The 15,578-nt window shown below is 35.2% G+C and overlaps 1 protein-coding gene across 1 annotated transcript; it reads left to right on the top strand.

Moving 5' to 3' along the window:
- The first annotated feature begins 12,243 nt into the window (after positions 1–12,243).
- On the top strand, positions 12,244–14,282 carry LOC149552559 (guanine nucleotide-binding protein-like NSN1). The gene is made up of 2 exons (XM_089789801.1): positions 12,244–12,403; positions 12,515–14,282. The coding sequence occupies exons 1-2, from the start codon at positions 12,385–12,387 to the stop codon at positions 12,790–12,792; spliced, it is 297 nt and encodes a 98-aa protein (XP_089645927.1). The 5' UTR covers positions 12,244–12,384; the 3' UTR covers positions 12,793–14,282.
- The last annotated feature ends 1,296 nt before the right edge of the window (positions 14,283–15,578 follow it).

Raw genomic sequence — 15,578 nt, 5'->3', positions numbered from 1 at the left:
GTAAGAAGGGTCCCAATACCACCACCCAAGATCCAAGCAATTTTCCTTTGTCTCTCCAGTGGTGTGTTGATGAAGTAGACCGAACTCTTTTCCTAGTTTATGGCCTAGCCAGAACCCCTAGTGTAGGCATTTAGCAGACCCTTGAACACTCTGGCCTCCTGAATAGAAGCATCTCCCCCCAAAATAGTATCATCCACAAATTTTTGGTAAGTGAAAGAAAAATGACCTGAAGAAGGCTTGAGATCTTGTAGACTCTGATCCTGTCTTTTTCTTAGAATAAGCCTTCCCAAACATTTAGCCAAAATGATAAAGAGAACATGGGATAGGGGATCACCCTGTCTCAACCCTCTCGAAGGGAAAAAGAAATTTGAGGGGGAACCATTTACCAAAATAGACAAAGAAGGGGAAGAGACAAGCTAAATGATAAGTTTAAAAACCTGTGCATCAAAACCAAAAGCCTAGAGGACAGTCATCAAGAAATTCCAGTCTACCCTGTCATAAGCTTTAAACATATCCAGCTTAAGCAGAAAACCTTCCTTCTTGCCTACCTCAAGAGAGTGAATCACCTCGTGCACCATGATAATGGAATCAAGAATTTGCCTCCCTAGGAAAAAACCAGTTTGTTGTGGGGAAATAATTAGATGGAGAACACTAAGGAGCTTGGTTATAAGGACTTTAGAGATGATTTTGTAGAAAGAATTGCATAAATTGATAGGCCTAAACTTATCCATTGAATTTGCTCCCGAGATTTTTGGTATGAGAACCAAAAATTTAGCATTGAGTTCCTTCAAAAGATTTTTGGCCCTGAAGAATTCTTGCACAGCCTTCACAATGTCCTCTTTGACCACCTCCTAATACACCTAGAAAAAGAAAGACGAGAAGCCATCTGGGCCAGGAGCCTTGTTGCCCGGAAGGGAATTGAGAGATTGAAAGACTTCCTCCAGAGATGGGATAGCTTTCAACACAGAGTTGTAGTGGGCTTGCAACAGAGAGGGGATAGCAAATAAAATGTCCTCTTGGTCAGGCACCGAGAGTGAAGGGTCCTTGGTGAAAAGAGAGGAGAAAAATTGCATAGCTTCTTCCGTTATCTCATCATCCTTGGATAACACAATCTGACCTTTCCTTATGCTAGAGATCTTGTTGTTAGCACAGTGTTTAAGGGTGGATAAATAGAAGAACTTGGTGTTCTGGTCCCCTTCTTTGAGCCAATTAACTCTTGATCTTTGTTTCCAAAACTGTTCTTCCCCGAAAATGATGTTGTGGAGTTTAGAGAGAATAGACCTTTCCTCCAACCAATTATGGTCGTTATATTCAAACTATTGAATCTCTTCTTGGACTATGCAAAGCTGATCAATCTTCTCATCCTTGTCATGAAAAATATGGCCAAAGTCTAACCTATTATAGACTTTAATGTTTCTTTTCACATTCTTCAATTTTTGGGCTACCCTAAACATTGCAATACCCTCTACCTCAATATTCCACCATGCAGAGATCTTGGATTCCAAAGCCGGATGTGAAATCCACATTTTCTTGAACCAAAAAGTAAAAGTTTGTTTGATCATTAAAGGGCAAACAAAGAGCGATATGGGGGAATGGTCCGATCCTACTCTAGGGAGAAGGGAGAGTCGACAAGAATGAGATTGCAACTAGATAGGGGAAATAAGGGCTCTGTCAAGACGAACCTGGATGCATTCCCATCCAACTCTCCTGTTAGACCAAGTGAATTTACCCCCCAAGGAGATCAACATCCATGTAAGCTAGATTGTTAATGAAATTCGAGAGGTCTAACTTACTTTCCTAATCCGGAGCAAGAAATTCAAAGATATTATTTTAATTAGAATGAGATTTTTTAATAATTATAATATTTTGTAATTGTGAACTTTTATTTGATTAATAGAGATCTTTTTTACCTTAAAAACATAAGTTTTGAATTTTATATAATTAATTTTACCTATTCTATTATTTTTAAATTTTTTTAATCGGTGAACGGTCGAGGCCTTGATTAATTTTATTAAACTTAAAAAGGATTACAATAGCTAAACTACATTCAAATGGGCACTGGTAGGAAAGAACAGAGAAGAAAACCTCCAGTGTAGCCCAGGACAGATGTCCTATATTATTACATTTTAAAAGGGGCATACCCCATTGAATGTATCCAATGTGTTACAATATATAAGGGAACGAACCCCTTTTGAAAATTTACATCAAAACTACCTTACATAAAAAGAGTTGAACTCTGTCTGAATTAGGAACGAACAATTCTTTTGCGCAAACCTTCTGCAGCGAACAATCCTTCCTCTAATTTGAGCTACTCAATTAACACATTAGTCATCAAAATAAACCACCCTAAAGTATAACTATCATTCTAACTTTTCACAGGAGAATGATTCTTCGTCTTAGAAATCTATCTAAAAAAAAAAAAAACATCTAACTATATAGAAACCAATTAAAAGAAACATAATGGGGGACCATAGAGCTAGCTCCTGTGATCATAAAAGAAAAACACCTAAGTAAAACAAAACTCATAAGTATAGAATTAAGAATATAGAACCAAACAACAAATAAACCATATAATAAATCTACCCATAGTTTAAGAGTGAGTGAGCAAAATTAAGATATGAAGTAATGCAGGAAGAAGATTCACACATTGACTAAGCTAAATCCTTAAAAAACTGTCACCACGATAGTCTATGAAATTGAATAAAAAATTTGATCATTACCATAAATTTCTACCTCCATCTGCTGCATCGAAACCATGTGAAACAAATGAAAGATCATCTTGAAATTTGAAGTTTCTTCAGGACAAATGAATGAGAACTACTGAGACATTAGCAGAAAAGATTATAAGCACATGAGCTGTATAGAAGTTAATATCTCAAATTTATAGAAAAATGTAAGAATCCTGAGAAAACCGTGGGAAAACTATGCTTGAGCATGCTTCCAAGAGTACCGGATCATTGCAGAACCACTAAATTGATACCATTAACATACTCCAAGGAACACACCTATGAATAACATCTGATATGAATGAAATAATGAAGAAGCAATCTAAATACCATGAAGTATAAAAACATGCCATTTAAAAATCCAAATGCCAGATAGCTATAAGTCTAATGTAATTGAGCTCAGACAACATTCTATATTAATCTTACAGATTATAGTGAAAGATATACATGAATCCACATAAACCCATTATCTACTTATGAAATTAGTCTAGTTAAAGTAGATTTGAAACAGAAAAGATTCAAAACACGAATAGTTGAGCCAAACCATAAATAAACAATTAGCAGCAAACAAGCTTCTTCATTAAGAATCGATGACTGAAACTAAAAATAAAGGAACACAGACACCATTATCATTCCAAGTATTATGTAACGAATAAACAAAACCAACACCCTCAATGATAGATAAACCATTATATATATATATATATATATATATATATATATATATATATATATATATATATATATATATATATATATATATATATATATATATATATATATATTGATGAAATATGTCCAATACATATAAGAGATATACACCGCAAGGATCTTAAGAAGTCTCGATACTACAAAAAAGAGTACTAAATTTGCTATATACAGAACCCAAGTCGGTAAATGCGAAACCAAAGAACATATTACTTGCCTATGAACCAAAAAAGAAAGACAAAAAGGCTAATTCAACTTCCATAAAGCCTACTTTGGGAAAACCATGACAACCTCAGAGATGTCATTAGGGTTTTCAACCTGAAAGTTGGGGGGAAGCTCGAAATCAACCTTGAGCCTACTAGTCTTATCCACGTTGGGAGTGCAAAAGATCAAAGCGTCTAGATTTTCAAAGGAAACTCTCGGGTGGATATACACATGGAAAACATTGAGATAATCTGTGAGCCAAACCCTATTAACTTCTACCACTATACCCCTCTAGTGTAAGAGAAATTGAATACTTGCCTCCATTTTTGGCCATTGTATGTAGAATGAAAGGCTCTCCCGAATAATTAAGGAAGGTTGGTGATAAGCCATATCTAGCTCGGGGGAACCTAGTGGGTGAGCCATATACCTTTCAGGCAATGTAATACAAAGCTTTTTATCAATGCTCCTGACTGCATGCTCAAGGCCTTTCCTCCGTGTAGGTTGGAATATGTCATAATAGAGTCGAATAATTGTGTCATGGTCCACCTTTGTTCTAGCTAGGCAACCAATGAAGGTCCTAATAATACTATTATTAGTCTGCCATGTAAACTTGTAGTTGAAAGCTCCTTCCCCAATCATCCTAATTACTATGATTCTCGACATATCATCCAACAGGTTCAAGATTTTGTTCCAATGTTTCAATTTTACAGTGCCCCAAAAGGCCATCGTGTGATCTTCTTTGGAATGAAACACCAAAATGTTGGTATCCATTGTTGAAGATTAGGAAAGATAAAAACTCGGAACAACACACCTCTATATAAAACAAAATTTGGAAAGATATAGATTGCACTGACATGCCATTTAATGATGACAACATCATCCGACCAAAGCACGAGGAAAGCGAAAGAACAAAAGATGAAAATCAACAAGGTGGAAACCCATCATGATTTGGTTGAGTTGAGAACCAATCAACAAAAGGACTCTTTCTTTATGAAGATAAAAGGGGAACATGGACAAACCTTAAGAGAAACCACATGTAGCCCTACACTATTGACTTCAAACTCTAAAAAGATTTCAAGAAAATATAAAAAACTATAATCCATAATATAGCTAAAAGTAACTAAATACTAGAGAGAGGATCAACAACCTCTAACCATGTAATATATCTTTGGGCAAAAACAAATCATTCACTAGGTGAATATTAACACCATCTGCACCTTTATTAGCTAGATGGTCCACTTTTTGGTTACCCTCACGATAAATGTGATGAATTTGACCATCCTCAAAACTATCTAGAAGATCAAGGACTTCACCAAGTTTGGAATTGAGGATCCAGTTGGAGTGTTTCCTAATAGCATTCAAAATAATTTGAGAATCACCTTCAATAACAACTTTTGATACCCCAACCTCAATGCATAAATGCAACCCCGTTTCTAATGCTTCTAGTTCAACTATATTATTAGAGGTGGGCCTAATGGCCATAGCCTTTTTTGCTATCCATTGACCTGAATCATTGTTAATAATGTAGCCAATTCCTATAATTCCAGGGTTGCCATTAGCGGCTCCATCAAAGTTGAGTTTGAACCAACCCTTCGGAGGGGGGAACCATTTATATTTAGCTATGTCTTCTTTACTTTTTCTAAAATAGACAAGAGGGGGGTTTATCAAATTGACCCAATTCTTTTTCATAAGACCATCCCAGAGGGAGAGGGATCCTTCTTCTTTCATACATTTTCTGAGATGGGAATTAGTAACTTCCATGACACTAGCCTCAATTTTAAGAAATCACTCCTCGAATTTTAGTTTGGAGTCTCGAAAAATGCACCTATTCCTCTCCTTCCAAATCTCCCAAGACACAATCGATGGGAAAATATTCCAAAGTTTACTATAAATGCCCTTAACTAGATTAGAGGGCCAACCTATAAGGAGGTCCTGGAAAGATTGTGGAAATGGCATGGACCATCCCAACTTAAATCTAAGTCATTCCGAACATTTTTGGGAAAATGGACACTTACAAAGTAAGTGGTTCAGGTCTTCAGAGTTTTGTTTGCATAAAATGCATCTGGAAGGACCTTGAATCCCAAATTTGCCAAGCCTATCGGTAGTCAAAATCCTATTTTGGAAAGCTAACCATAGGAAGAAACCAAACTTAGGCAGGCAAGCCACATCCCAACAAAGCTTGAGTGGGATATCAACCCTTTCCCAACTTTGGGAATGTAGTAAAGCTTTGTAACCATCTTTCACTCTATAATTGCCATCATTAGCTACAACCCATATAAGTTCATCTTTCTTCTCTGATTACTTGACTGCACTGTCAAACAGTATCTTGGTAAAAGCTGCTACTTCTGTCGGATCTACTCCCAAACCTTCCACCAATTTCCAAACCCATTTATCAACACCATTCAATGTGATTTTGGTTTTATAGTTATTAGATTTATTCCCCCATCGAGAGATTAACAAGTCCTTTAACATCTTAGGGAAGGGTTTGGAAACTAATGGGGGGTGGCCATCCCAAGAGTCTTCCCAAAATAAGGTCTCATCACCTATGCCCATGTAAGAAACTTGCCTATAAGATCACGACATTTTAGCATAAAGTTCCAACTTTTGGAACCTCTAGGAGGATTGATCATTCTGAAAATTGAAATAGGATCCTTCGCATTTAGGTATTTGTTATATATAATCTTTGCCCATTTTTGATCTCTTTCTTCGTACAGATGCCAAATCAATTTTGCACCTAGGGCTTTGTTTTACCATTCTAGATTCTTAACACCAAGTCCTCCCATCTCCTTAGGTTTGTAGATATTTTCCCATTTGATTAAAGCTAGCTTTTTGTCTTCTTCAGAGTCCTTCCAAAGAAAATTCCTAAGTTTAGCTTGAAATTTGATGTGGTGACTCTTCAAAAGAGGAAGGCAGGAAAGGGGGTAAATGGGAATGGCTGAAAGAATAGAACTAATTTTAGTTACTTTTCCTACTTTCAAGAGCCATTTGTCTTTCCATCCCCCAATCCTAGCATCCATTTTATCAAAAGTGTTGTGCCACACCTTGTAGGATTTAGCGCCCTTCTCAAGCACAATTCCCAAATATTTACACGAAAATTGTCCTTTTTTAGAACCCATGAACTCACAAATCTTGTCTTCAATTTCTTTTTTTTGTGTTCATAAAGAAAATCTTAGATTTTGCCTCATTTAATTTTGTCCAGAGGCCATCATATACAAATTTATGATGGATTTAAATCCTGAAGCTTCTGTAATGGTACTTTTGGTAGGAAGAATTGTATCATTAGCGTATTGTTGATGAGTGATATTAGGCATGTTTCTGGCAATAGTAATTCCTAAAATTGATTGTTTTTGGCAGGCATCAAATAAAGCTCTCCCAAAGGCTTTGGCCATAATGATGAAGAGAGATGGTGATAAAGGATCACCTTGCCGAATACCCCTTGAAATTTCAAAGAAACCGTCAGGTGTTCCGTTAATCAAAATAGAAATTTTAGACATAGAAATTAATTTAAAATAAGATTAATCCATTGGTGAGAGAATCCATAAGCTTCGAAAACCTTACACAAAAATCTCCAATCTACCATATCATATGCTTTTTGGATATCAAGTTTCATAAACATGCAAGCATCCTTGCTTTTGCCGGCCGAATGAATCGTTTCTTGAATAGTAATAATGCCATCTAGAATAGATCTTCTAGGAACAAAACCAGTTTGTTCCTCGGAGATCAACTTGGCAAAAAACCTTTAAGCCTCTTTGATATGATCTCAGAAAAGATCTTATTTATTGTATTGCATAAGGTGATAGGCCTAAAATCCCCAACTATTTTAGGATCATTTTTTTTGGGGATCAATGTAATAAAGGAAAAATTAATTTCAGATAGTAGAGCTCCACCATTTCTTGAGGCTTTGATAGCCTTCCATAAGTCAATCCCAATAATATCCCAACATTTCTGAAAGAAGAAAGCCTGAAAACCATCAAGTCTAGGAGATTTATCTGGGTTCATATTAAAAATAACCGATTTCACCTCATCCAAGTTTATAGGTTTATTTAAGAACTTATTTCCTCATCAGAGATTAATTTAGGTATAAATTTGAGCAACTTATCTCGTGCCACTTTATTTGACCCTTTGTAGTTGTTTAGGATTTCCTTAAAATGAGTTACGAAGGTTTCGACAATATCACTTGGATTCTCCACCCGCGTGCCCAAGTGATTTTTGATACTGATTAAATTATTCTTTGATCTATTATATAAGGTAGAGTTGTGGAAAAATTTAGTGTTTCGGTCTCCTTCATCCAACCATTTTCCCTTAGATTTCTATCACCAAAACATTTCTTCTTTGGATAAAATTGTCTCTTTCTTAGCCAATAATTCTTTTTCTAGCAAGTAGCTTTCTTTGTTCATGCCTTTCTTAATAATTTCTAGGTTTAGATTTTTTAATTGATTTTCTATCTCTAATTTTTCTTTGTAAATATTATTAAAGTGATCTTTGTTCCATTTTAAAATGCGTTCTTTTAATAATTTTAATTTGGAAATGAAAATAAACATCTTCGAACCTTCAACATTATCTTGTGCTTGCCAAGATTTAATGTTTTCAATAAAAGCAGGGTCTAAGAACCACATTTTTTCACATTTAAATGGGTTCCTAGTAGGTTTTAAAAGTTTAGAGAGTTCCAAACAAATCAGGCAATGATCGGACCTAGCTATTGGCAGAATAGATGATTTGGAAATTATAATTGTTTTCATCTAAATCTCCTATGATAAAAAATCTATTTAGTTTCTCTGCAATATATGTAGAGTCTTTTCTCCTATTATTCCAAGTAAAATTACTATTGCTGATGGGAACATCGATCATGTCATGTTTTCCTATCCAAGCTTTGAAATCTAAAGAAGATTGTGAAAGATGAAGAATACCACCTAATTTTCTAGATAAATCTAAGATAGTGTTGAAATCTCCTCCTATCACAAAAGAATTGTTCTCAAAGTTGTAAATGAAATTACTAATTTCAGCACAGACACCATTTTTTTATCCATGTAGTTGATAAGACCATAAACATTAATAAGAATAAATTGCAAATTTGACTTGAGACTCTTAACACTAGTACTAATCCAATTGGAACTACAATTAAGACAGCTTAGTGATACCTTCCTAGGATCCCAAATACTCCTAAGCCCCTTGATGCACCTGCAGATTCTTGGAAGAAGGAGCCCCAAATACCTAACATTTTGTCTAATTTAATTGTTTCATCCTTACTTAACTTAATTTCTTGAACTATTATAATATTTGATTCAAATGATTCGAGATTTTGTTTTACTAACCTTTTCTTGCTAGGGGCGTTTAGTCCCCTAGCATTCCACGTTGTGATCTTCATACCTCTTTGGGAAGGCACTTCCCGTTCCCAATATTTAGTAGCTGATCAATCTTCTGCTGCTCTCTACTGAGTCCTTTCGTTTCCCTAAGCTCCTTCAGTGATCTTTTGCCTCTTTTACCCTTCATATTGCCATATTTAGGAGAAATTAGACCCTCTTGGCTCCTCTGGATCCCGAGTTGTTCTAGTACTTTCCCTGTACTTTGAACACTGGTCTTCTTCTGGTCGCCAATCCCTTCTATATCTTTAGATTCTAGTTCTCTGATAATCTTGTTAATTATACCAGGTTGAGAATCCACTTCAGTTTCATTTCCTATCATATTATTCAAGCTCATCCCATTATCTGTTGCCTTGGGGCTCGTGACAACAATCTGAGATTGTCTCATTGCATTATCCTTTGCCTCTATACACATCAAATATCTTCCGAGATCTTTGCATGAATAATTATTCCTTCCTAATTTAATGATTTTCTGAATTAGATCTGCCTTTTGAGCCTCTGTACTATTATCAATATCCTCAAAACAAAATACCTGGATTAGTTCCTTTGCTAGTTGATCAAGTTCCTCATCTCTTGTATTCAGACCATTTAAGTTTGCCTCCATATTACCTTCTCTATTAAGGAATTCTTGCACCTCTTTTGCCAAGGAGCTTTGAGCCTTATAACAATCTACTTTGTTAGAATTCTCTGCTGGAGTAAACGAAGAACTTCTGATGTCTGATGGTGTCCTCCAAAACTTGGAAGACTTTGAGAAGTCTTCTTTGCTCAGTGTTCTCTCAGTAGATTCCTATATTTGACACTGATCCACTTTAGATGTTTCCATTGGGAGTATGAGGGATTCACTCAAATTTGATTTTGCTTCAAATAACATCAAATTCTCTGCGTCCTCTATATTAACTTCTATTGGAACCCCTACATCCTTGTTTTGTTGAAGGATATGCAACAAACTGCCTGTATCTGCATTGTTTATGAAAACCATTTGCTCGTCTTTGGAAACTTTGTCAATAGAATCATTTAATACTTGTTGTTTACTTCTACTAGAATCTGGTGATCTCTAGTCCCTTACATTCCTACCTAGTGATTCATGCTCCTTATGATGTACCTTCCCATTTTTTGCCTTATCTTTGATGTCTTCAAATATTGATGCCAGCTTTGAGTTTTGCTTGGTAGATTTTTGTGTCTTTTTCTTTATCCTTTTTGTTGCTACTTCTTCTCCGGTTGAGGAATCTGACCTCCTACCATGTTCCACCACAAGAATTGATTTAAGTCTTCCCTTATCTGGATTACCTTCATTGTTGGACATACTCCCATTCTAGAGATTTGTTTGCGATTTACATTGTTCAGGATTCAAATCAGCAGGTTCCAGAGTACATGATTGAACCTTCGACTTCTTTCTTTGAGTTATGAAATTTGGGAATAAGATCTATAAGTTTGAGGTGCACAGTAAAGTTTCAAAGTTTGTTTCTTTACCCTTCTCAATCTTTATTATTTCTGATATCTCTCCTTCGAATCGATGCACAAAACATTCATATATCACTCTTTTTGTTACCACTTTCCTAATCCCTTGAATGAATTGATTATATTTTGTTTTTATAAGCAATTTAACATTGTTATAGTACTGGAAAGAAAAATCTATGCCTAGAAGCTCTCCCAAACCAAACCCTAGCTATTTGAGAATCTCTATATGGTTCAATTCTAGAGGGAGAGACTGAATGTTAACCCAAATAGGGCAAACAAAATCTAAACTATCTAACTTAAAATTAGGACACCATTCAACGAATTTAACAATATGCTCGTTAAAGAAACATTCAAATACATTTATAAATTATTTTTTAACACCTTCATCTCTACAATGTAAATAGAGAGCATAGTCTAAAAAATAAGATATAGTTATCTGTGACTCACAATTTTCTCCTAGCCAATTGGAGAGAAATAACATGTCATCCTTAGAACCACACCAAATTGCGAAGATACCACATTTTTTGCAATCGATCCAAGCATCTTCGATTTCTTCATCAAGAAGGGAGATGGAAGGAGTTGCATCTATGGGAGGAGCCTGAGGTTTGAAAATGCCCTTAGGGTTTGCAGGAGCTTTTGAAGCATAAATCTTAGAGCGACGGTGCAGAGAGATATACGAAAAAAGCTATTTGGGACCCTCAGGGGAGACATTACCGGAATTAGATGGGGATGAAAATGAAGGGAAAACTGTTCTATTAGACTTAGCAGGGAGAAAAGTTGGCTTACCAAAGTTGGGTTGAGCATATTTCGTGAGATGAAAAACCCTAAATTGATCCTCCAAATTGTCTAAAGTGAAGAATGACAGTGAGTGGCTTGACAAATCTAAGGCATATTGTGATGAATCTCTTTGCGCCATATTCAGAGACCATGATCTATGTTTTGGAACATTTTGTAAAGGATTCGCTCCATATTGATGATACCGTTTGCTCCTATCTCTGGTTTCCAAATTCTCCAAAATGGAGAATTTATTTGATACTTTGACCTCAAATCCTGATTTGGATTCATTTTGTATATTTTTCGTAAATGGTCTGCACTACTTTTTTGAGGTTTTTTTGGAATTTTTGCTGATATTCGACCAAGGGTTTCTATCCTTGTTTTGATGTTTGGTACTTTGCTCTACATTTTTCGCTAATTCGCAGTTAGTCGCCATTTTTTAATTTGTAATTTTTTTATTAATTTATTATTTTTACCTATTCTATTATTATTTTATAGAATATTATTATTTGTTTTAATTTTCAAAAGTTAAAAATAACATAACTTTTCTATTAATAAAATTTTCATTAATTTTTTAAAAATTAATTAAATACACACTATTTATTTTTAATGATAATATAAATATTGAAAAAATATTTATTTGATTTTTGATAGAACAAAATGATTTTAACTTTAGTATATTAAGTTTGTTTAAATTAATTAAATACATAATTTTTTTTTATAAGCTTTTTTTAAGAAAAAATATTTATTTAATTGAAATAATCTTAAATTTACTATTTAAAGTTTTAAAGATATTATTAAAATTTGTTTATTTTACTCATAAAAATAAAATTCCAAATTTAAAAAAAAAAATGTCAGATATCATTTTTTAAACGTTAAATTAAATCTCATAACTTGTGGACATGAAAATCTAAAACGACCAGTTCCTTACCGTGTATCTCATAAATTACCAAGCGCAATGGTATTAACCTAAAATTGAAACGTTGAAATTAATTTAACATTCAATGAAACCTAAGATTATTTGACCATGATGGTGCAAAGTGAGTTCTTTTAAGCTTTGTGTGTTCTGGCACAAGAACCCTAAACCCTTGAAATCCTTCCCCGTTGCCCCACAATTCAACAACGAAGCTCACAGATCCTTGTAGACCATCAAAATGGTGAAACGCAGTAAAAGTATGCAAATCTATTCCCGTGGCATTTGATTCAATTTAAAATCACAAGCTTTGAACTTCATTTTTCTCTAGATTTTGTTTTTTGTTGAATTTCGTGTTTAATGATGTTCAGAGAGCAAGAGCAAACGTGTGCCATTACGGAAGAAATATAAAATACTGAAGAAAGTAAAAGAACATCACAAGAAGAAGGCCAAGGAAGCTAAAAAGCTGGGGAAAACGAGAAGAACTAAGGTTGAAAAGGATCCAGGCATACCCAATGATTGGCCGTTCAAGGAACAGGAGCTGCACGCTCTTGAAGCCAGACGAGCCCGCGCCCTGGAAGAAATGGAGCGCAAAAAGGAGCTCAAAAAAGAACGGGTATTATGCATTCAAATTATTGTTATTTACTGACGAGTTTTTAATTTCTTCCTTTTCTAAATTTTGGTGGTTTTTGTATTTAGTCCACTTTTACTTCTGCGAGATGTCTCATAGCTTTCGAACCCATCCAAGATCATTTCATTTGGTCTAGTATGCTACAGAATTTATTGAACTTTTGATATTTATAAATTTTTTCCTATTAGGGGAAAATTGGTGCAGTTAACTCTGTGGAAGAATTAGGTCTAGACTTTAAATTCTGCCACGTTGCGACACAGCCGCTTTACCTTGATAAGGGTCATCGCTTTCGAAACCATCCGGGATCATTTCATCTGGTCTAGTATGTTGCAGATTTTAATGAACTTTCGCTATTTATAAAATTTTCTTTTAGGGGCAAACTGGTGCAGTTAAGTCTGTGGAAGAATTAGGTCTAGACTGTAAATTCTGCCTTGTTACGACACAGCCGCTTTACCTTGATAAGGGTACTGATCTAATTAACATATTTTATCGATGGGGAAGGTGATGACATTAGGTTTAAGTACATTAACAAGGTTCAAAAGGTACCTAGGATGGAGGGGTTTCGCACAGTGAAAATGTCGTTAAAAAATTAAAACTTGGTTACTTGCAGAATTACAAAAAGGAGATATGAAAAATGATAAAAAAATATGGATTAATATTTTGTAATTACAATAGTTCAACCATCTTTTCTATACAATATTTACAGTTAGGCATCATCACCTCAAACATCTACATCGTACAATTTTTATACTGTGACAATAGATAAAAGTAGTTTAAACATCTACAGTGGTACTATCTTCTTAGTATCCATCATGTTCTTGATTTCCGGGCTCTAATATGTCAAGTCAATCATCGTTCAAATCAAATTCTGCTACATGATTTAATTGACGAAAAAATTATTCTCAGTGGCAAGATCCTAATCTGCAATGTGATTTCAACGATTGTTATTTGTTTGTCACGAAATTCAAAGTGCACAGGGTGGTGATGACATTATAATAAGAGACATCATGCCCACAGCCTGGAATCTGTATTTGAAAACTGTTAAGCTTTTAAATGCAGAAACCACATAAATCATAAAGAGAGCCATCAAGAAACAGTGACATCAGATTTCCTGTGAGACCCTTTTGGGTAAAAAAAAACCACACCATGTGAAACTTTCATTAATAAAGAATGGGAACTAACCCAATGGGCACCAATCCAGTTTACAAATGTGAGCGCGAACCCTTTTCCAAGTACCAACTCCAAACACTAAAGCACCAACTCTTGTCAGTTGAGGCACCAACCGGAGTTAAAGAGCACAAACTTTTCTTGAAGCACCAACTCCGAACAGGACTTAAACAGAACTTGGACATCAGAGTAACATACTCAGCAATTTAATCACCATAAAAAATTACCATCAAAATTATCCCTAACACCTTTGTTTTATACAGCAGTAGAAGCTTGCAGCAGACCAAACTTTCTTTCGCCTCTCTACTTCACCAGTTCACCTGATGCATATATATCCACACAACAAAAAAAAATACTTGACTTAGCATGATACTTAGTCACATCCACTTACATAGATCTGAAAATGTTTGTGGCAGTCACAGAAAATTTTATGGAATCAGTAAGAAGAATATTCAATTCTCACGTTTTAAATCCATCATTATTAAGACCATGATTTGCACCAGCAAGAAATCATGCCGCCACTCTCCTTACATTCTGAAGTCAAGTTTGCACCACACTATTTGAAATGGCATCTGCTCCCATTCTGAGGACTCAATAACAGAAAAACATTTTAACACATCAACTCAATACCAGCATATCCTTCGATGTATCAAACTATCATAATTAATGCAACAACCATCATAAAACAAATGCCCAAGACAATACGAGAGGAATCACCACTCGTTTCGCCTCAATTTCTGACATCCTTGCCACCTTAATATGTTAAAACTTCATTTTTAAACTCCAACCAGGTATATTGGTTTTTCTCTGTGCACTCCTGAAATATCACTACACCTACATGAACCATGATGTATTGTTAGCATGAATGCTCATGGTATTCCTTTTGGGGGAGTATCCTAAGCATTGCTAGAACACTTTGGGAGATTGTTAGCATGATTGACATGTTGCATTCATGACGGTGTTTGTCATTGATGTCAACATAGCAATAAGTCTGTGAAGACTGGTAGAGCAGCAAACAAAGATCTTAGTGGTATGGACAATGTTTTGATTGTCTGGTGATGCACGTTCATGGACATGCTCTATACAGTGTCCTGATGTTAAGTTTCAATGCACAGTATCTGAGTCGAAGATGTACGAAAGATATGCTTGATTTACAGAGAGCAGTACAAAGACAGTACCTAAGAAGCGGTTTCTTATGTGTGTATTATATCTTCTAACAGAGATATAATCTAGAGATGCGTGGTCAACCAGTGACATAAGACTGTCTGATGATGAGATCAACAAATGTGCAAGCCCTAGTGTCACATGTGTGAGAAGTTGTGTAGATTGTGAGTTGACAGTGCTATTGTAATAATGAATTAATTAATTATCTTATTATAATTAATTGGGAAAAGCCTCAAGGCCGACTCAAGGAATTATTTTGAAGATACAGTATAAAGCATAGTAATGAGACTCGTCGTGAGTCACTCGAGTTGGCGAGTTGGGTTACCCCTATCGGGTCAAAATGACCTGTGACCTTGACCTTCCAAGTCATCAAATATTTTATATTTCTCTAAGGTATTTCTATTAATATACCCTAACTCGCCGAGTCACTATTGAGTCATGATCGAGTCTCAGCTAGGTCACGAGTCGAATTG

The sequence above is a fragment of the Cupressus sempervirens genome, chromosome 6 (assembly GCF_028749045.1).
Source record: "Cupressus sempervirens isolate cs-2001-9-10 chromosome 6, ASM2874904v1, whole genome shotgun sequence".
NCBI classification, from domain to species: Eukaryota; Viridiplantae; Streptophyta; class Pinopsida; order Cupressales; family Cupressaceae; genus Cupressus; species Cupressus sempervirens.
Note: the sequence above shows the minus strand (reverse complement) of the source record. Positions and strands in the feature narration are given on the sequence as shown.